This window comes from Panicum virgatum, chromosome 7N, assembly GCF_016808335.1.
Source record: "Panicum virgatum strain AP13 chromosome 7N, P.virgatum_v5, whole genome shotgun sequence".
In the NCBI taxonomy this organism is placed as follows: Eukaryota; Viridiplantae; Streptophyta; class Magnoliopsida; order Poales; family Poaceae; genus Panicum; species Panicum virgatum.
Window position 1 is genome coordinate 34,023,909 of NC_053151.1, and position 19,822 is coordinate 34,043,730.

General features: G+C 46.3%; 4 protein-coding genes across 4 annotated transcripts; all 4 read right to left on the reverse strand.

The window, feature by feature from the left end:
• Positions 1–5,875: 5,875 nt before the first annotated feature.
• On the reverse strand, positions 5,876–7,110 carry LOC120681174 (uncharacterized protein At4g06744-like). Its single transcript, XM_039962701.1, has 2 exons — positions 7,106–7,110; positions 5,876–6,443 (listed from the first exon to the last, which is right to left on the reverse strand). The coding sequence occupies exons 1-2, from the start codon at positions 7,108–7,110 to the stop codon at positions 5,876–5,878; spliced, it is 573 nt and encodes a 190-aa protein (XP_039818635.1).
• LOC120682217 (protein THYLAKOID ASSEMBLY 8, chloroplastic-like) lies at positions 6,764–9,277 on the reverse strand. Its single transcript, XM_039964024.1, has 2 exons — positions 8,882–9,277; positions 6,764–7,526 (listed from the first exon to the last, which is right to left on the reverse strand). Exons 1-2 carry the CDS (start codon positions 9,194–9,196, stop codon positions 7,122–7,124), a joined length of 720 nt encoding a protein of 239 aa, XP_039819958.1. The 5' UTR covers positions 9,197–9,277; the 3' UTR covers positions 6,764–7,121.
• Positions 9,278–9,572: 295 nt separating this feature from the next.
• On the reverse strand, positions 9,573–11,229 carry LOC120682215 (2-oxoglutarate-dependent dioxygenase DAO-like). The gene is made up of 3 exons (XM_039964022.1): positions 10,487–11,229; positions 10,075–10,393; positions 9,573–10,002 (listed from the first exon to the last, which is right to left on the reverse strand). The coding sequence occupies exons 1-3, from the start codon at positions 10,822–10,824 to the stop codon at positions 9,760–9,762; spliced, it is 900 nt and encodes a 299-aa protein (XP_039819956.1). The 5' UTR covers positions 10,825–11,229; the 3' UTR covers positions 9,573–9,759.
• Positions 11,230–18,239: 7,010 nt separating this feature from the next.
• Positions 18,240–19,599, reverse strand: LOC120682216 (2-oxoglutarate-dependent dioxygenase DAO-like). Its single transcript, XM_039964023.1, has 3 exons — positions 19,113–19,599; positions 18,723–19,041; positions 18,240–18,621 (listed from the first exon to the last, which is right to left on the reverse strand). The coding sequence occupies exons 1-3, from the start codon at positions 19,448–19,450 to the stop codon at positions 18,379–18,381; spliced, it is 900 nt and encodes a 299-aa protein (XP_039819957.1). The 5' UTR covers positions 19,451–19,599; the 3' UTR covers positions 18,240–18,378.
• Positions 19,600–19,822: the final 223 nt, after the last annotated feature.

Sequence of the window (19,822 nt, forward strand, 5' to 3'; positions counted from 1 at the left end):
CTTCATGTCATGTCCCTTGGTTATGTCATCTAAAATTTGTGGTTCAGTACTGAGCTCATCGTAGACGCTCGTGTAAATTTATATGGTTTTGTCCAGAACTTCATGGGCATTTGATGGTATTAGTATTGTGATGTCCTTTGTTGACTGGTGGCTCATTTTCTCCTCATCGAGTATGCTTTTTTTGTGTAATCCTATAGTCTAGCGGTAGTTCTTCACTGGTTTGGCACTGCGGAGTTCATTGTTAGTGCCATGGAAATGCCAAATCTTGATATTATTGGATAAGTATGCACGAAATGTTGGCTTCAAGCTTCTGCCAACTTGCATGCCTTCTAGAAACCAAGTTAACTTCTATTAATGGAGCTTTGGTTGCCTTCTTGGGAGGCTATATTCAGCTACGAACGTGTAGCTAGCACCAGAGGAGGCATCCTGTTAATTTGGAATGACAACTACGTTGAACTACAGGACATCTAGGTGTCAGTGTTAATGAAGGAATGCGCTACCTTATTCATCATCACGGTTCTTATGGCCAATCTAGTCATAACTGCAAACCTACCTTCCTAAAAGAATTGAGAAGCATTAAGCCCCCAAACAACTATAAATGGTTAGTCCTATTTCAACTTAATTGACCGAGCATGCAATTAAAATAACTGAAACCTAAACTTGGGAAGAATGAGACAATTTTGATATGCCATCCTTCTGGATAAAAGCTAGGACCTCGAGTTTGAACAACATGGCATATGGAAGCACTTGCCGCCGCATGTCAGATCAATGTGTGCTTCTGCTCTCCAATTTGACTGGCCTGTCAACCGTGTCCTTGCACTAACCAAAATAACCGGATTTTTGGATGACATTTGAAGAGTTTGGAATGAGCCAACAACACACATTCAACCAGTTTGTGTCCTGCACTAAAAGCTTCATGAAACAGCATAATATTTGCTCAAATTGAGCCAATCAATCCTCTATGAGAACACATAAAAACTACACATGGCCTTGGAAATAATCAAGTACCTGGGTATTGCTCAGGAAAGTAGGGAACTCTTTGATGACGTGTTCTAAGTGAGAAAATGTCTCAAGCGTCAAGTTATGTGGCTTGTTGTCATTGAGAGGGCTAGGAAAAGATGGGCCTCTAGGGTCACTAACCTAAAGGAGGGTGATACAAACACAACATTTTTCCATCTAAAACAAACATGCACATGCAAAAATCATATCTGGCGCTTACAAAATGAGTGAGAATGGACCATATTGTATGATTATAAACCCTCTATGGTCAATGAGTACATCTTCATCATGGGATCCCCGTAAACACAAATGATAGGTTTCATTTGGGAGGCCCTAAATATACAACGCTATAATCTTTCCCACCTAGATGCACCTTTTACAAATGAACAAAATCTTGAAGTCTATCTCTCTAACAACGTCGGACAAGCCGTGTTGGGCAGATGGCTTCACTGGAATTTCTTCTAGATCTATGGGGAGATCATCAAAGAAGACCTAGTGACAACCATTAACTCCGTTTATGACATCCACTATATAAATCTCAACCTTCTGAACTCGGCTAACATCTTAATACCAAAGAAAGAAGCTGCAAACAAGATCATATAGGCTGGTTAATCTCATTCATAGAATGGTGAAGCTATTCACTAAGGCCCTGTTTGGTATGGCTCCAACTCCAAACTCCACTCCAGAGTTGAGTATAGCTAGCCAAACACCTCAACTCCAAAAATTGATGTAGCAACCTAACTCCATGGAATTGGTGGAGCCCTAGTGCATTCTCATGGAGCACCTCTCCAACTGCTCAAATATACTCTCAAATCAACCCAAACATGAAGCGGAGGAACTTACCCACCACTGCTATCGGTTACACAAGAAAACAATTTGTTTTTTTCCTTCCCACCTCTGTCTACCAACCTTCCTCTGCAAGCCCCCCCACTGCGCCCCTGTCTCACTGTCGTGCTGTCACCGGCAACTGTGCCCCATCTGCGGCACCTAGCCCTCCTCACCGCCTGTCCCGTTGCCGCACATCATATCATGGCCCCTCGCCCTCCTCACCACCTATCCCGCCGCCTCCATTATGTCCCATACTATGACTCCTCACAACCTCACCCTAGCCGCCACCCCATTCCGCCGCCATGCCCCATCCTTCAGCTCCTCACACCTCATCGTCGCCCGTCCTACGGCTCCTCACCCTCGCCGTAACCTTGCGACCACTTGCCCTCACTGCACACCCACAACCGCTCATTCCACCATCCGGCAGCCCCTCGCACAGCTTGCCCTTGCCGCATCCCATCTCACCACCACGCCCCCATCTTGCTGTTCGCCCTTGCTATTGCACCCTCATCCCATGGCTCATTGTTGTCGCCACCCATCCAGCCCATGCCCCCTCATCCCTTGACACTTTGTTCTTGCCCCCGTCCTTCCATAAGAAAGGGTGAGAATGGCAAAGCACCTTCAAAATCCTTTTTTTTGCGCTAGGTAGCCAAAGACCCTATCCACATAGCTCCAACTCTACCTAGCACATGCTTCAGCTGAAGTTTTAGAGTGGATCAGAAAAATGTGGAGTTGGAGCCATGCCAAATAGGATCTAAGATTCTGGGCTTATGCCTAGTGTTTGCAATACACGACATCATTTCTAAAAGCGGAAGTGCTTTCATTCGTGATTGTGACATCCATGATCACTTCTTCTATGTTCACAACTCAATATGGTACTTTGACCAACACAAAATGATGATATGTTGTTAAAGCTAGAAATCTTAAAAGTGTTCAACTTGTTTTACTTGGATTATTTGCTATCGCTTATACTCCCCCCCCCCAAACACACACACACAAAGATGGTGGGACTAGATTGCCGCAACCTTCTCCATTGCCTTGTCAACATGTGTTTCTTAACGACATTCCGGGATCACTAATTGCTAATGGTCGAAGAATATGGTCGAAGACTAGATTGCAGCATTTCCTCAGCCTGGCCTCCGAGGCAGGCATCCTGAACTAGGTCACTAGAAACAATGCAAGGCTACTTGTTTCTAGGTATGCTGATCATGCGGTCATTTTCAAAAAGATAGCTAAGCATGAAGTGACCACTTTGAAACATCTTCTCTAGCTCTTCGGTGATGTAACAAAATGTGCAAAAATCCTCGATGGCGCTAATTTTCATGAGCGAATTGATCTAGAAGATGTCCTAGAGGATTCCCGAGCAAACTTCTCAATCAAGTACCTCAGACTACCGCTTAGCATCAAGCAATTACAGAAAGTTGACCTCTATCCACTCGCCAATAAGGCTACAGTCAGCTTGTCGAGGTGATGGGGGTCCCAACAAGACACAAGCGGTAGGGAAGGGCAATGTGGATGAAGTAATGAAGTGAACCCTCTCTTCCTAACCGGTCTACCTCTTGACGGCCTTGAGCACTACAAAGGAGGTCCTTGAATTTGTTGACAAGTAACTGGAGAAGTTCTTCTAGGTGGGAGATGACAACCTCAAATGGGTCAATGAAATGCCAATTAGCGTTGATAAAGTGTGACAATAACAAAAAGTAAAGATCCATAAAATGAAAGTATATGGGAGAGTATAATAGCCATTTTTGATGCACGGTGATCAAGTGGAATAACTCATGAACAACCAAATTGAATTACAATGTTCATATGTATAGGCTATGCCTTTGCTAATGCGAAAGCTATCACTCCGTTGTAGATAAAACGGATAATTAGGAAGTGTCCATGACCCTAAAAGCTTTTATTACTAGAAGAAAATGTGAAGAGCTAGGAAACTGAACGTTCGTATATGCAGTCATGGATTTCCAATAAACAAGCTTTCTTATATTATTCAATGTAACTATGATAGATATTTCATTGTATCAAAAAACAGCCAGCATTGCAATGTGATTCGCACAATCTGGCTACAATTTGGCCACCAAGTCAACAACTTGCACACGATTGATTATGTGTGATATTTTACTAACTCGAGGCATAGTGTTGTATATGATTATAATCTAGCATGTATGACTAATTATGTATTAGCTTGATATGTTATTTTACTTATGAATGGTTGGTACAAAATCCCAAACCTTGTAGCTAGTAAAATTTGTTTCATGTAGTTCTACTCTCATCGGGAATACACAAGGATGTTCCGCTCGAAACCTAAAGTTGAAGCATTTCTAGTGGCATTGTCAGAAGGTGCAGACATGTTTGAAGGAAGAAAATTGCATAAGAAGGTACTAACTTTTTCTAGAAAATTCTATTGAAGGTACTTGTATTTTCTTTTGCGCGCTAGTAGCTTCCCTTTTTTGTGTTCTAAAGTTGGAAATCTGGTTTTCTCAAATAGAAAGTTGAAATTCCCACCAGCTGTTTTGTGTTGACACTTGCATAAAATGAAAATAAAAAATGTAAACTGACACCTTTTATATATATGTATATAGTGGGTATTTAGAAAATTTTGAACTTTAAACAACAATACAATGCTGGTTGAATTTTTCCTTTTCATTATACGCATACTTGTTGTCTTATATTTATTTGATCAATATTATTTTGATGCATTCTTTGGTGTTGCAGAGAACAGTGGATTTTGATGATGCTGAAAGTGGTGGTATGGATTCGAACAATGCATTTTCAATATTACGTCACATTGCCAAAAAAAAATATTTTTACATCGTAGACTTGAAAGACATACCTGCATTCCCTTTATGTCAGTTGTCAATAATAATATAGTTAGAAGAGCATTGTCTAGTACATTTAAAATGGAGATATGAAGTGTTCTGTTTTCAACTTACGCAAAAAAAAAGTGGTATTCTATTGTCTTGTTGAACATTGAGCGGTATATTTGAGATCTCTTATTATTGATCCAATATTTTGCAGGGAGCACTACTAGAAATACGAGGGGAAGAGGAAGGGGGAGGTGGAGGGGAGGAGGAAGGGGAAGGGGAAGGGGAAGGGGAAGAGGGAGGGGGTCTGCACCAGTTGCATATCGTCCGATGCTCCATGAGATGGATAAGCTGCCCCCTGGTTTCATTTAGATTTGGGAATATGATTTTCAAGTGGAGCATGCAAGATAACAACTAGTTTATAAACTATCATGCGCTGCCGTTTAAGAATAAATGCACAAGAATAATTGTGCGCGCCACATCAAACCATCGGATGACGCTGCGTTTTCATGAAATGTCTGTGTGTTGATTGATTTCCGTACCATTTGTTAAACTGGAGGCTGATGCTGTTTGCTTCAAATTAATAATATTTGGTGACAATTTTACCATATATATTTGCATGAGATGCTATATATATTTTCTGGTGGCAGGCTAAGCATATAACTGCATGAATAGTTTTCTACAGATCCTATTATTTGTACTTCATCAATTATTAGATACTTCAAATGCTGCTAACATGCGTCTTAGCAGTTTGCGCAGCACTCATGGAGGGTAATAATCTTCTGCTCCATGAACGTGAAGTGCACATTCTAGTGCTGCATCATGCATGCTTCTGGTTTTAACGTCATAGGCAAAAAGCATTGGTACGTTTGCTTATTATTATTATATCTTACTATGCTTTCTTCAGATTATTGTGTTTTCTTTTCCCACCATAATTGCCTTTGCTGATGCGCATCGCGGCATTACAATCTCACGATTTCATACTGGTGGTCGTTTGATTTCATTAGTAAATGGTGGCATGGTGCTCTGAATTCAAGTAGGCCATAATAGTGGATTGATCATCATCAGACAGAAGGGGAATATTGCTGGACAGGGACACAACACACCAACACAACCCGTCGAACACAGCGGGCCAAGCAGCGATCGACTGATCAGTCGTTTCACGGTCACAAGACGCACAGCGCTCTGCGTTTTTTCAGCCTGTGCAGTGCCCTCGCCGTCGCCGTCCGGCCCAGGTCGAGACCTCAAGGATGCAGCGCCGAGTACGTCCGGTACCTGTACTCCACCGCCGCATCCTCCTCCTCCGCGGCCTCGCCAGCGGCCGGCTCGCCGGAGCCGCGGTATTTGGGGCGGCACGGCACGTAGTCGCTGACGGGGCACGACCTGGCTGGCGGAGGAACTTGGCGCGCTCCTCGTGGCTCGTGCGAGCGCTGGTTGGGCGCCCACTGGATGCAGTTGCGGTCGACGTTGAGCCTGCCCTCCTTGATCAGGTCCCAGCAGCAGGACCCGAGCGACGTGAAGTAGTTGCCGGAGAGCGTGAGGTTCTTGAGGCGGCCGAACGCGAGCCGGCAGAACGCGTCGGGTACCTCGCCGTAGAGGAGGTTGTCCGCCAGGTTGAGCTGCTCCACCTTGCGCAGGCACGCGAACGACGCCGGGATGGTGCCCGTGAGGCGGTTGGTGCCGGCGTCGATGACCGTGGCCTTCTCGAGCAGGCCTAGCTCGTAGGGGAGGCACCCGCTGAGGCTGTTGTTGAGGAAGAGCAGCACCTCAAGGAGCGTGCAGCTGTTGCGATCGATGGACCTGGCTAGGCCGCTAGGGGTGCAAATTGGTGACCCTTAGTTGCTCCTCTAACCCTCTTTAGTTTAAAATTTTGTAGTAATTTTTCAAAATAAAATTTAATTTTGGAGAAGTAGTACAAAATTTTGAACGGGTTGGAGGTGCACCTAAGGATCACTAATTAACACCCCTGAGCATGGCCATCTGAACATTATCTCCAGAAATGTAAATTGGCAAACTGAACACAGTATGAATGGATATTAGCAATTGCCATAATCCTCCATTTACACCCACAGCAACCTACAATAGTAATTCTAAAACATAAGTACCACTTACAAGCACGCTCTAATTCAGTATGAGTGGAAGCACGCAGCCATTTATATATACAGAAATGCGATTACTGAAAGTCGCAAAGGGAATTCAGTAATGTGACTATAATTCAGATGGCAAGTCAACAGTATGAATAGATGCAGAGAACTTCTCAAAGAAAAATCTGGACAAGTTACAAAAGAAAATATGGACGGACAAAAGTTAGATGTCAGTAGTCAGTAGTCCTTGCTGCAACAAGTTACGTTGTTCTACTTTCTAAACCCTAAACAATCCAAATATTTGGGGTGATTTCTTTGCCAGGTTGCCATATGATCATTCCGAACAATGCAGATATAACTCCTGCTTGTTCGATCAATAAGCAACCAAACCACATTGGCCATACTGTTACGAACTACTTGTACAAGCCTGTTCGATCTCCACTTCATCAAGGAAGTCCAAGGAACCGTAATCATTTTCTGCCTCCAACCTTATACCAGCAGATAGCTCCATCTTTCCTAGGGATCCAAGACCTTTGATCAATGTTGTATATGTTATCTTATCAGGATCACTGTCCCACAATTTCATCAGACGGAAACAATCCAGTGTTAATTGTGTGAACCCAGCATCTAGGAGTGCCTTCAGAAGCAGATTGAAACCTTCAGTGTCTGGCTCCAACTGTTCCCTCTTCAGGTAGGAACAGGCTTTGTCAACCTCAGACCGCAAACCTTTACTTGCAAGCACTGTAACAAGATCTACGTACCACAGCAACCTAGGCTTGTACCAATGCTCCTTCCGAATCTCCTCAAAGACCTATCAGAAATGACAACATTGTGAGAAATGAGAAGCATCTAAGTCTGCATTTATCTGTTCAGGAATAAAACTTGCTTGTCAGCAGTAGCACCATCATCCTAAATGCATATATATATATATATATATATATATATATATATATATATATATATATATATATATATATATATATATATATATATATATATATATATATATATATATATATATAAAGTGATACGAATTAAGAAGAGTGGATATTGAGCGAAATAATGCACCACGAAAATGCCATTTACAGAAACTAACAGTGAAAGTGCAACAAGAAGTTAGAAGTAGTTCCTGGTAGTTCTATGAGCTGCCACTAAATTGCCTTCATTCATGCTACTAGATTCTAATTAATCGAAAATAGCAGCCATATTGAAAAAGAAAATACTTAAAGGTTCTTGCTGTAGACTAACATAAGTAATCATATACGTGCTTCACATTTACTGGATTCATAACCTTAAGAAATAGCACCCAAAGCACATCCACTGCATCCAGCAGTTAAAAGGAAATGGCTCAAATCAAAGTGGACAAGAATTTGAACAGGCATGAATCTTGAAGGCCAGATCAGCACATCATGCTATTTCTGAAGGAAGGTAGGAGATTTCAACCAACAATTAAGATTAGACTGAGTTTTCCGTAGATGATAGATTTTTTTATTCCAAACTGGGACTTTGCCCTGATTTCATTACCACAGTAACGAAATTACAAAGTTCGAGAGATACGAAACTATGACTGTTTAGACAAAGTATTAGCAAACTTGCCGAAGACAGCACAGAGGGCTGCCAACCGGAAGCCACAAGCAACATAAAGAGATCTGAACTGAACGCGACGAGCAAAAGCGAAAACAAAGTCGCTACAACTAGCCAAGACTCCTAACCCTCGTAGATGATAGATTGTTGGATCAGATCAGAAATACTTCACGCACAGGTATCTAATGGACAGTTTATAAATAACAATAGTAGGTGCACATCTGCTGTAGTTCAGAAAGGCTGACAGCTTTTGGGTAAAGCATTGTTCTCAAATTTGTTATCTCCTTGATAAGTTTTACCAATTTGGAGAAGGAACAATTTAGGCCGTCGGCATGGCACAACCCCGTGACAGAAATTCACGATTTTACACATTGGTTGCTAAACTACACGTTAATAGGTAACTGACTAATTGATCAACACAGTTTAGCCAAGAATTTGGCTTACAATGCCCAAACAGCCACCAAGGCGATTACCAATAGGCTCTATTTGATAGGGAAAAAAAGAAGGCTCTGCTACTTTTTTTCTTTAAAAAAAACAATAGGCTCTGTTGGTGAAGCAGCAGGCGCACATAGCACGGCGTACCTGGAGGGCCAGTAGTGCCTCGCCCTGCGCGGCGAGCTCGCGGAAGACGGCTACCATGTCGGCCTTGAGGAGGCGCCGCAGCTTGGGCTCTACCGCGGCGGCGGAGGACGCGGCGGGGCCGCCGCGGAGGGCGGCGCGCTTGAGGGACTGGACGGCCTGGATGGCCTCGGTGCTGAGGTACCGCCCGCGCTGCGTCGGCTTCCGGTTCTTGCTCCGGTCCCGCATCGTGATGGTCGCGGCGGCGGCGCTCCTCCGGCGAGCGCCACCGCCGGCCGGGATTAGGCGGAGCGGTGAGCAGGCGGGTGAGGAGAGCATCGCCGCACCGCAGGGCGCTCTGGCCCTCTGCCTCTGGCCGAGTTGGATGGATAGTGGTGTGGGATTGTGACTGTTTTGGGTGGGTTCAGAACTTCACATTTCAGACGTTCCCAAAAAAAAAAAACTTCACATTTCAGACGTTTTGTCTTGCCGAGGGTTCATCTTTTTACATGTCAGTTTGTACTTTGTAGTATGAAGTTCATCTTCTTTTGACTATAGGTAACATGTAAGCAAAATTATAGCGCGCTGATTTCTGAATACAAACTGCATCAGTTACCTAGTTTTCTCTTAGACTAGGAGCAACTTTTGCTTCATTATATATTTATATCCGCAATAGTTTCAAAAATATATGCGCAAGCTGATGGCTGCACGTGTGTGCGACTTTCAAATGACACGAGATTTTATTGATCAAGACTCCATACCAAATCACATGGCGACATAATTGCCAATCCTTCTTCTCCATACCAATTCACAACGGGTCAACGAGACAGCCGATACGGAGTAGCACTAGTGTATAGGAGTAATCAACAGCTCCCAATTTGCAGCCGGCCGCGTGGCCCACGTCACGCCGCCAACCGGGCGAGCGCCTCGCCGGCGCGCTCGCCGGTGGACAGCCGGAGCCTCCTGTAGTCGTCGTAGTTGAACTCCCTGTAGCGGCGCGGGTGGTCCGCGTCCACGAACGCCTCCGGCGCGCTCACCCTGTCGTCCTTGGGCGCGAGGAGGAACATGGCGACGGAGATGCGCGGCACCGGCGCGACGCAGCGCACCCGGTGCTTCACGTTGTGCAGCCTCCCGTTGCTCCACGCCTGGGACATCGATCGAGAGGTCAAGGCTCAACAACACCGAGACGGCACGCGGACCTGCCAACAAGTTCATACCGTGCCGACGTCGCCGATGTTGACGAGGAAGGAGCCGGCGACGGGGTCGACGGGCACGTACTCGCCGGTGGCCGGGTCCAGCACCTCGAGGCCGCCGACGCACTCGTCCTCCTGGAGCACGGTGAGGAAGCCCGAGTCCGTGTGGGTCTGCACGCCGGAGGAGCCCACCGTGTCCTGCGTGTAGTTGTACCGGTTGATGCGGAACTGGCACGGCCAGTCCTCGAACGAGTGCTCCGCCAGCCCAAGGCTGGAGGCCAGCTTGCCGGCGACGTCGACGATCACGTCGTGCATCTTCTCCGCGTAGGCCTTGACGGTCTCCCTGCGCGCATGATTTTGCGTTACACGGGGGGCAAATTTCTATATGACGATTACGAGGAAAGAAATGGACGGACCAGAAAAGGCGGAGGCCAACCTGAGGTGCGGCGGCGCGTCGAGGCGCGCGCAGAAGGCGTCGACGTCGGCGGGCGCGGCGGCGTCGAGGAGCCCGAAGGCCTCGTAGAGCGGGTTGGCGGCGCTGGGCGCGACGTAGCCGCTCCCGGGGATGACGTCGGCGTTGCGGCGCTTGGCGTCGTCGGGGAGGTCGAAGAGCGCGCGCACGGCGGCCTTCATCTCGGCCAGGAGACCCCCGGGCACGCCGTGGCCGGTCACGCGGAAGCAGCCCAGCCGCTCGCACGCGGCCCGCAGGCGCGCGGACTCCTCCGGCGCCGCGCCGGCCAGGCGCAGGTCGATCAACGGGATCTCCACCGCCATCCCCGCTGCCGGAGCCGGTCGGCTCTACTCCCCCGGACCGGACGCACCGCGGGACTGGCTTGGCCTCGCTCGGTGCCGGGCCTGGTGCTGTATTTAGTTTAGAGGCGCGGCTGCGGGGGGGAGCACGGGCGCCGCCGCTTGTCGGGGCGGGCGGCACCGTGAGCCCTGCGGCGCCACGCCACGACCTCCCTGCTCGCTCGCCGGTTTGGTGAGACAGGCGACCGACACACCGCGCGTTCCACGTCAAGGCTTGGCTTTTCTTGCCATCGGATCGCGTAGCCAGCTGATCGGGAAGAAACTGTGAAGCGGCAGCAGGCCAATCAGCAAGTGGAAACTCGTTGGACCGCACGGCACGGTAGCTCTGTAGTACACCTCGAAGAGTCGAAGTGGACGCCACCAATCTTTGCGACACCGGAAGAGAGTCGTTGGCGCACACAATCGGTGGTGGCGGCTGACTGGCAATGGCATCATGTGGCTTGTCTCGTTAGAGGACAGGCGAGGGCATCGATGGCAACCGGGTCGCCGAGTCGGGAGACATCAGGATCGGATAGGGATCGATCCCTGGAAACAGACAAGCGACGAAGGGAGGCATGGAATACAATCCAGGTGCTGTCGTCACTAATGACGTTCATTGACTTGAGCGGGTGAAAATAATGGCCTTGTTTAGAATGCACGCTTTCAAAAAAAATATCTCGCATGCATGGAGTGCTAAATAAAATCTATTTGCAAAACTTTTCAGAAATGTGTATAACTTTTCGCGACGAATCTAATGATGGTAATTAGTCGATGATTGGCTACAGTGATGCTACAGTAACCATCCTCTAATCACGCGGTCAAAGGCCTCATTATATTCTTCAGGGTTCCTAGCGCAAGGATCCTGGAGTTGGTTTTATAAATTGATTTTATTTGACACCATAATTAGCAGTCAAAGTTTCCTAGCACTTTCTAGCGCGGGAAACCAAACAAGGCCAATTAATCCGTAACTGTAAACCTCCCCTGCGCACGTGGTCCCTCCGTATGGCCTATGGGTAAAGGAAGTCGTTTTGAATTTATTTTAAAGCAAATATTTTAAACTTTAACTGTAAATAATTTTTTTAGATTGAATTTGAAAATATAAAAGGGATGTAGATAGATTCATATTGAAATGTAGTTTTTAAAAGTATATATATTGACTATTTTATAAATTTTTGTATCAAAAAGATAGTGATCAAAGATGTTTGAAATGACTTTCTTTACCAACCTGGAGCGAGTAGCTTTAGTTGCCCTGTGGCTAGACCTGATCATGTGCCACCCGACCCAATAAACCCGACCCAACCAGCCCGAAAAAACCCGACCCGACCCGATCAAGTGACGGGTCGGGTACGGGCCGAATTTTTTGACCCAAAACTCAAAAAACCCGATAGAACCCGAAAATTACATACAAAAATGCGGGCCAACCCAACCCGATCATGTCACGGGTCAGGCGCGGGCCAACATTTTTTTGACCCAAAACTCGAAGTAACCCAACCCAAATTCGACCCAACCCGATGGATGATGAGGCCTACCCGTGGCACCATCCAATTCCAATCCGTGGTCGGTTTGTCATGCAGGCAGACAGAGGATCTCGAGAAGTCGAAAAGATATCTGTTGCTTTGTGATATGGGAATCTGAAAGCTACTATTACAGTGATAAATCTGAATCAGTGGCAGAGAGATGCTATTGTGCAGAGAGCAGTCAGTGTGGCTACAATTCAGTGGCAGCAGAAGTCGCAAAAGAAATGTCCTTCAAGGCTTCTGGATTGTTAAACGGCAGGAAAATAGTACTGATCACTAGTCACTGCAGCAACAGATTGTGCTGTTCGAATTTCTAAGCGATCCATGTATTCAGGAGCGACTTATTTCCCAGGTTGCCATATGCCACATGATCACTACTAAAGCAAGCAATCAACATTCACCCGTTCTGTTAAGAACTCGTGCAAGCCTCTTGGATCACCACTTCATCAAGGTAGTCCAACGAACTGTGACCATTTTCTGCCTCGAACCTTATATCATCAGCTAGGTCAGTATTTCCTAGGGATTCAAGACCTTTGACAAATGTTCAGTGTGTTATCTTGTTATAGGATCACTGTCCCATAAATTCATGGGATGGAAGTAGTCCATTGCCAAGTGTGTGAACCATGCATCTAGGAGTGCCTTCAGAAGCAGAATGAATCCATCAGCGTCGGACTCCAAATCTTCCCTCTTCCACGTATGAACAGGTTTTGTCGACCTCTGACGGGAAATCTTTGCTTGGAAGCACGGGATCAAGAACTATCAGCAATGGCAACATTGTGAGAGTCATCTCGATCTGCTTTCTCAGCTGTGGACTAGAATATCTGCTTGTCAGCACCATCTGTTACTCCTAAACGCAAAGATCAGTTGAGTAAGGCTTTTCAGGAAAAAAAAATACAGAACAGATGAGTAAGAAGGGAGAACATTGATGTGCGGATCCGCCCCTGGTAGCCCCAATATAGCTAATACAGGAAATCATGCTATTACAGACTTACAGTGTTACCGAGGGAAGTTGGGTGAGTAGCTGCAAGAATAGCCTAAGTTTCTTGAGACTATCTATGAGCATGTTCGGCTGGATAGATCTGGCTGGGCTGAGACACCCGATGGCTCCAGCATCCTCAGAAAGTATTATACCTGACTGTAAGCCGGCTAAATGATAAGGTGGAGGAGAGAAGAGAAGAGAAGCGGGCTGTAACCTTAGAGCAAGTATTATAGTAGGCTAAAAGCAGGCTGAATGCTTAGGTGGAGGAGAGAGAAAAGAGAGAGAAGAGAAGTGGGTTGTTAGCTTACAGTCAGCTTGGACACGAGAACTAAGAAAATTTGTGAGATAGACAAGTGGGCCGTGTATTAATGATGAAGGGTTAAACCACTATACAAGTGGGCTGAGAGATGAGATGCAAATCTTCTTGCGGCCAGCAGCAGACTAAATCATTAGTCTTGCTCTTACAGCCGGCTTGGGTACAAGAACTAAAAAAATCTGTGAGAGAGACAAGTGGGGCATGTATTAATTGTGAAGAGCTAACTATTATACAGGTGGGCTGAGAGAAGACTGCAAGAATCCTTACAACCAGCTTGTTGGCTTTGCTCTCACACGAAATGAGGAGTGTCGGCGGGTGCTGCCAGGCCTGAATCAGCCGGCCAGCCGGCTAACTTCAGTGCAGCCGAACAAGCATGCCGAGGAAGGTTCATAAGGCCTTCTCCAACGGTGGTATCGATTTCCGAAGAAAACGTCAGCCACGTGCATCGCACCCTGAACTCGTGGGCCTTACAAGCTACTCGTCGATCATAAAAAAAACTTTATTGAAGGGGTCATGGGTCCCATATACAATAAAATAGTCTTTCATCGCCCAATGGATAACAGCCACCTCAATTTCTCTTGAGATAATCTGCTGCATGTAGTTTTTTAATCGGCGGGGAACCGAAACTTACTTTGAATGCGGTTCTTTTCTCTCTCCACAAAGGTTCGTTTGCTCCAGTCGTGGCACTGGTTTCTCGAAACACCATGTTAGTGTTGGGCTATCCCTCCACATAGAGGAAGATTTGGAGCCCAAGCAAACTCATGAAGACAGCCCACAAGCCCAAGTGCTTGTGCACCATTAATGTAGTGCTTGAATCAATGGTTGAGAATGCTCCTTTAGAGGAAGTGGCAAGCAAGAAAACCCTACCCTCATCTTTCCCAGGTGCGGCCGTCACTTTGGAGTGGTGGAGGTGCAGAACACACAAAACACAACTAGAGAGAAGAGAGGAAGAAGGAGAAGCAAATATGTCCAGATTTGGTGGAAGAAGGAGAAGCAAATATGTCCAGATTTGGTGGTTGTGAACCGATCTGCTTCAAGCCAGTGATTGGAGGCTCAAACGTGCTTGGATTTGCGCCAAACTTGGTGAGCTCGTTCTACACTTAGGGTACTTCGATCTGGTCAGTTGGTTTGATGATTGGTTAAGCAGAGCATCAGATTTGATAGGGGTTTTTTTAGTTCGCGTGATTGCAGTTTCAGCACAGAGCAGTTTCGGTAGATGATTTGTTTGGGTGGTCAAATGGTGTCCGATTGAGCTGAAATCTTGTCAGTAGTCAGAGGACTCGTATATCTACTTTCCTACCAAAATTTGTGCACAGTGGAGCTGTGGTTTGTGAGATATGAACTGATACCAAAGGGGGACAGAATCTATGACTTCTCTGTTGACATTTGGCATACCTCTTGCTACATAGTTGTGGTTGTTGTTATTGTTGATGCCAAGTGTATCATGGTGAATGTGTTGCTGCTGGTGTAATCCTCTAGAGGTCCTAGAGAAGAATCCTTGTAACTATTTGTTGATTATAGTGGAAGCTTGGAGTGGACCGATTGGTCCCGTGGGTTTTTACTCCTCACCTTGAGGAGGTTTTCCCTCGTAAATCGATGCATCTCTTGTGCATGTGATTCTTATTCTTCCGCTGCATATCTGTTGGTAGATGTTCTCCTCAATGGTCATCACAAGACGAGGGATTGAATAGTGCATTTGTTAGTGACTTTATTCCAACAGATAGCCGAGGGTGCGGCCACTACAAAAGGACTAAACAGCAAACTTGAGAAAACATCAGTGGTAAGCCTCAGATGCTGACAGATCAAGTTGAAGCCTTATTACGTCTCCTTGCAGCTCAACTATCCTAGCGAGTCTGTGTAAAGTTTGTTTTTCAAAAAGAGTCTGTGTAAAATTCATGCTGTTCCAATTCAAAAAATGCTTATCATCACCTATGTTTTTAAATTAAGTATGTGGTGTAAAATGTAGTAGGTTATTATAAATAGCAGGTAAGCCAAATTACAATATGCTGGATACTTTAATCATCTCCTTTCTATTTAGGAAAAGGCTTCTGTCCGTGTATGAACCATCGAGATCTTTGTGTGTGCACGGCTGCACGTGTTGCCACTTGCAATTTTCAAATGATGTGAAGTGACACAAAAAAAATAGGGAAAGCTATCTTTCACTCGGGTGATTTGAAGCCTTTGCTCACTCGATTTGCTGTGTCGTCCGATCTCATTTTGGTCCAATCTGCACCCTTCGTTTATTTTGGTGCCGTTTGTTATGGTTTACCTCAATGACCTGCGGGCCAATGTTGTCGGCCTGATTTTTTGGATTTTTTATCTGCTGCCCTGATATTCTGGCCGCTCTTTCTCTATTCTTCTTTTCAGTTCCATTTCATTTTTGTCTCCTCCCTTGTGAGCTCCGCTCCCTTCCTAGCTCCGCCAGGTGAGGTGATTTTTAGGTTTTCGTCGTCTCCTCCCTGATTCCTTTCGATTTGCTCCCCTATTTGTGGTTTTCGTTGTTGATTTCATTTGTTTGCGATTTTCTCGGTGATTTTTGAACGTGATCCCGTTGCGGCCGCTGCTCTCCCTCCAACTGATTTTTTTTCCTGCGCCGCCGCTGCCGTCTCCTTCCAGGCCCGGCATTCTCTGCTGAGGCATTGTGGTACCTCTCTCTCTCTCTCTCTCTCTCTCTCTCTCTCTGGAGCGCGCACGGTGCCGGCAGGCGGCGCACATCGGAGGCCCCGCGTCCGGCCACCGAGGCGGAGGCCGAGGGGATGTTGGGGAGGGAGCGGTGTCGGGCGCAGTGCTGCTGCTGCTGCTCACGTTGGCACTCGCGCCGCTCGTGCTGTACGGGGGCTCCCCCATCTCTCGCTCTCTATCTCTCTCTAGGTATGTGGCACGGATGCTTTGTTTTTGCCTGTGGATTTGGCTCATTTCATTGTAAATTGTTGGTTGCTAGCGTCCATTTGATTTGATTCTTTTTGTTTCCGAATGCTGTAGGTTTTTGACCTCCCCCCTCTATCTGATTTGCTTGCAGATTTCAGTCATTCCCCTGTTCATGGATTTTCGTGTGTATATTTATTGCTTGCTACTTGTGGATTTTCGTGTGTGTATACAGTTTCAGTGTATTGGTTAATAGTTTACATACTGCAAGTTTAGTAGCCTTTGTATACTGCTAGTCGTCTATGTTTTGATCACCCCCTTATTAGTGGAGTTCTCTGTAACTTGTAGAACTTTTTACCTATTTTCTGATTTTAGTCTCTGGTTTTATGTTTGATTTTACAGTAATGAGCTCCACGACACTATTATATTTCTGATTAACTTAGAATATTTTGTAGTCCTTTTTCTTGTAACTGCTTTTCTGTTAGTATAGTACTTTTTACATGTAATCTATACTCTATTGACAGCTTAATTCATACTGTCATTTACATATGTTGTCACTGTAAATTTTATCCGCAGTTGATTTTTGTTGGTCTGTCCATTATGGCTCTTATCTTGATAAGGTATTTTGTTTTCATTATTTGTTTAGTGCTGCTCTACACTCTACTCGTTTGTGCATGCCCTATATATCTAGTCCTGGTTCCTATTCTTATTTTTCTATAATATATACTTGATCATAACTTCTTAATCAATTGTGGATTTTGCGTCAGGTTTATTGTAGACTAAATTTTTTTCCCTTTCCTCTTGTCTTGCAGGTATATTTTTATTTTTTATCCTTTCCTTTCATATTTACAGTGCAATTTATCCAAAATTACAGTGTTTATAGTACTGTAATTTAAATATATTTGGGTTGTAATTATGTGCTATTGACTTCAAATATCAATGATGGTTTTCATTTAGGCTTTTTTATAAATTGCTTGTTCTATTTCTCATTTTGCCCCCCAACTATTTCATCCCCATTGCATTTTCCTTATTGACATTGCATTTCATTGTAAATTACAGTTTCTATAGTACTGTATGTTTTCCACAATGTGAGTGTAAATTAGCTGCAGTACTTTTCTTATTAAAAGTGTACGGATAAAAATCAGGATTCCATTTTTCTTTTGTTTTCCATCTTGTTAAGTCAATATTATTGTAACTGACAGTGCATTACATTTGTCAATTACAGTGTTCATAGCACTGTAACATATATATTTTTGGATTGTACAATTTGCTTGAATATTTGATTTGTCAATTTTCTTTTTGGCATTTGTTGGGTTACTCAGGCACCCCAAAAAATTCTGAAATTTTGAGTTCCATAGAATAACTTTGTAATATTTTGAAATTTTGGTTTTTGGAATTTTGTATCTAGCATTTGTCGGGTTACTCACTGTCTCCCTAAAATGTCTGAAATTTTGTATTCCATAGAACATTTCTGTATAATTTTAATTTTTTAATTCTGTATAATTTTAATTTTTTAAATATTTTTCTTCTTCTTTTTGTTTTTGGTTATATGTTTTTAGTACTCTTTTTGGATTTTTTTTGTGGCAATTGATGTCTGATCTGATGGTTACAAATTTTAGGTGAGCAAGCCTTTTGTTTCACTCGATTTTTTTGGATACTTGCTTTGGGTGAAACAAAGAACAAAATTACCCGAGTGTTGGAACCCGTCAAATCACTTGAGTTAGGCATAGACGGACCGAAAAAAATTATTGATCGGAATTGAATAGCTAGCAATTCATCGCAATTCACATAGCTCAAAGCCTCAAAGTCATCGTTCGCCCCAAATTAACGCTCCGGATCAGCCGCTGCACCACGCGGCCACGTTACGCCTCCAACCGTGCGAGCGCCTCGCCGGCGTGCTCGCCGGTGGACAGCCGGAGGCCCCGGTAGTCGCCGTAGTTGAACTCCTTGTACCGGCGCGGGTGGTCCGCATCCACGAACGGCTCCGGCGCGCTCACGCGGCCGTCCTTGGGCCCGAGCAGGAACATGGCGATGGAGATGCGCGGCACCGGCGCGACGCACCGCACCCGGTGCTTGACGTTGTGCAGCCTCCCGTTGCTCCACACCTGGAAACGCACGGCATCGATGGAGATCGAGACGGGGTGATCATCAAAGACCTCAGGAACACCGAGACGTACTGCCCGGATCTGTCGGGAGGGGTACCTACCGTGCCGATGTCCCCGATGTTGATGAGGAAGGAGCCGGCGACAGGGTCCACCGGCACGAACTCGCCGGTGGCCGGGTCCGACACCTCGAGGCCGCCGACGCACTCGTCCTCCTGGAGCACGGTGAGGAAGCTCGAGTCCGTGTGGATCTGCACGCCGGAGGAGCCCACCGTGCCCTGCGTGTAGTTGTACCTGTTGATCCGGAACTGGCACGGCCAGTCCCTGAACGAGTGCTCCTCCAGCCCCAGGCTCGAGGCCAGCACGCCGGCGACGCCGACGATCACGTCGTGCATCTTCTCCGCGTAGGCCTTAACGGTCTCCCTGCGAGCAACATGATTTGCGTTACTCGGGAAAGAAAAAAAGGCGCGAATTCTATTCAGAGGACGACCAACCTGACGTGCGGCGGCGCGTCGAGGCGCGCGCAGAAGGCGTCGACGTCGGCGGGCGCGGCGGCGTCGAGGAGCCCGAAGGCCTCGTAGAGCGGGTTGGTGGCGCTGGGCGGGACGTACCCGCTGCCGGGGATGACGTCGGTGTTGCGGCGCTTGGCGTCGTCGGGGAGGTCGAAGAGCGCGCGCACGGCGACCTTCATCTCGGCCAGGAGCCCCCGCGGCACGCCGTGGCCGGTCACGCGGAAGCAGCCCAGCCGCTCGCACGCGGCCCGCAGGCGCGCGGCTTCCTCCGGCGCCGCGCCGGCGAGGCGCAGGTCTATCACCGGGACCTCCGCCGCCATCCCACTGCCGAGGCCGTCGTCGTCTCTAGTCTCCCGGACACGCCGCCCGGGTTCGCTTGCTGCTGCTGTATGTATAGCGCCGCCGGTGTGGTGAGATCGACAAGCGGCCGACACGCCGCTGCGTTCACGTCACGGGAGGCTTTTGTTGCCATCGGGGTGTGTTTAGATGCCCCCAAAACCCCCCAAAATCAAAATTTTCCATCACATCGAAACATTAAATATAACAAATGACCCATACATGGAGTATTAAATGTAGGTAAATAAAAAAACTAATTGCATAGTTTTGATGTACGTTGCGAGACGAATCTTTTGAGCCTAGTTAGGTCATAATAGGACAATATTTACCACAAACAAACGAAAAGTGCTACAGTA

Bases quoted from the DNA above. Each gene is read 5' to 3' on its own strand.
- LOC120682217 (XM_039964024.1), bottom strand. From the start codon at position 9,196: ATGCTCTCCTCACCCGCCTGCTCACCGCTCCGCCTAATCCCGGCCGGC. The intron at 7,527-8,881 runs GTACGCCGTGCT...CATTTCTGATAG, and splicing joins AGGCACTACTGGCCCTCCAG to GTCTTTGAGGAGATTCGGAA.
- LOC120682216 (XM_039964023.1), bottom strand. From the start codon at position 19,450: ATGGCGGCGGAGGTCCCGGTGATAGACCTGCGCCTCGCCGGCGCGGCG. The intron at 19,042-19,112 runs GTTGGTCGTCCT...TGTTGCTCGCAG, and splicing joins GACGCGCCGCCGCACGTCAG to GGAGACCGTTAAGGCCTACG. The intron at 18,622-18,722 runs GTAGGTACCCCT...GTGCGTTTCCAG, and splicing joins ACATCGGGGACATCGGCACG to GTGTGGAGCAACGGGAGGCT.
- LOC120682215 (XM_039964022.1), bottom strand. From the start codon at position 10,824: ATGGCGGTGGAGATCCCGTTGATCGACCTGCGCCTGGCCGGCGCGGCG. The intron at 10,394-10,486 runs GTTGGCCTCCGC...TCATGCGCGCAG, and splicing joins GACGCGCCGCCGCACCTCAG to GGAGACCGTCAAGGCCTACG. The intron at 10,003-10,074 runs GTATGAACTTGT...TCGATGTCCCAG, and splicing joins ACATCGGCGACGTCGGCACG to GCGTGGAGCAACGGGAGGCT.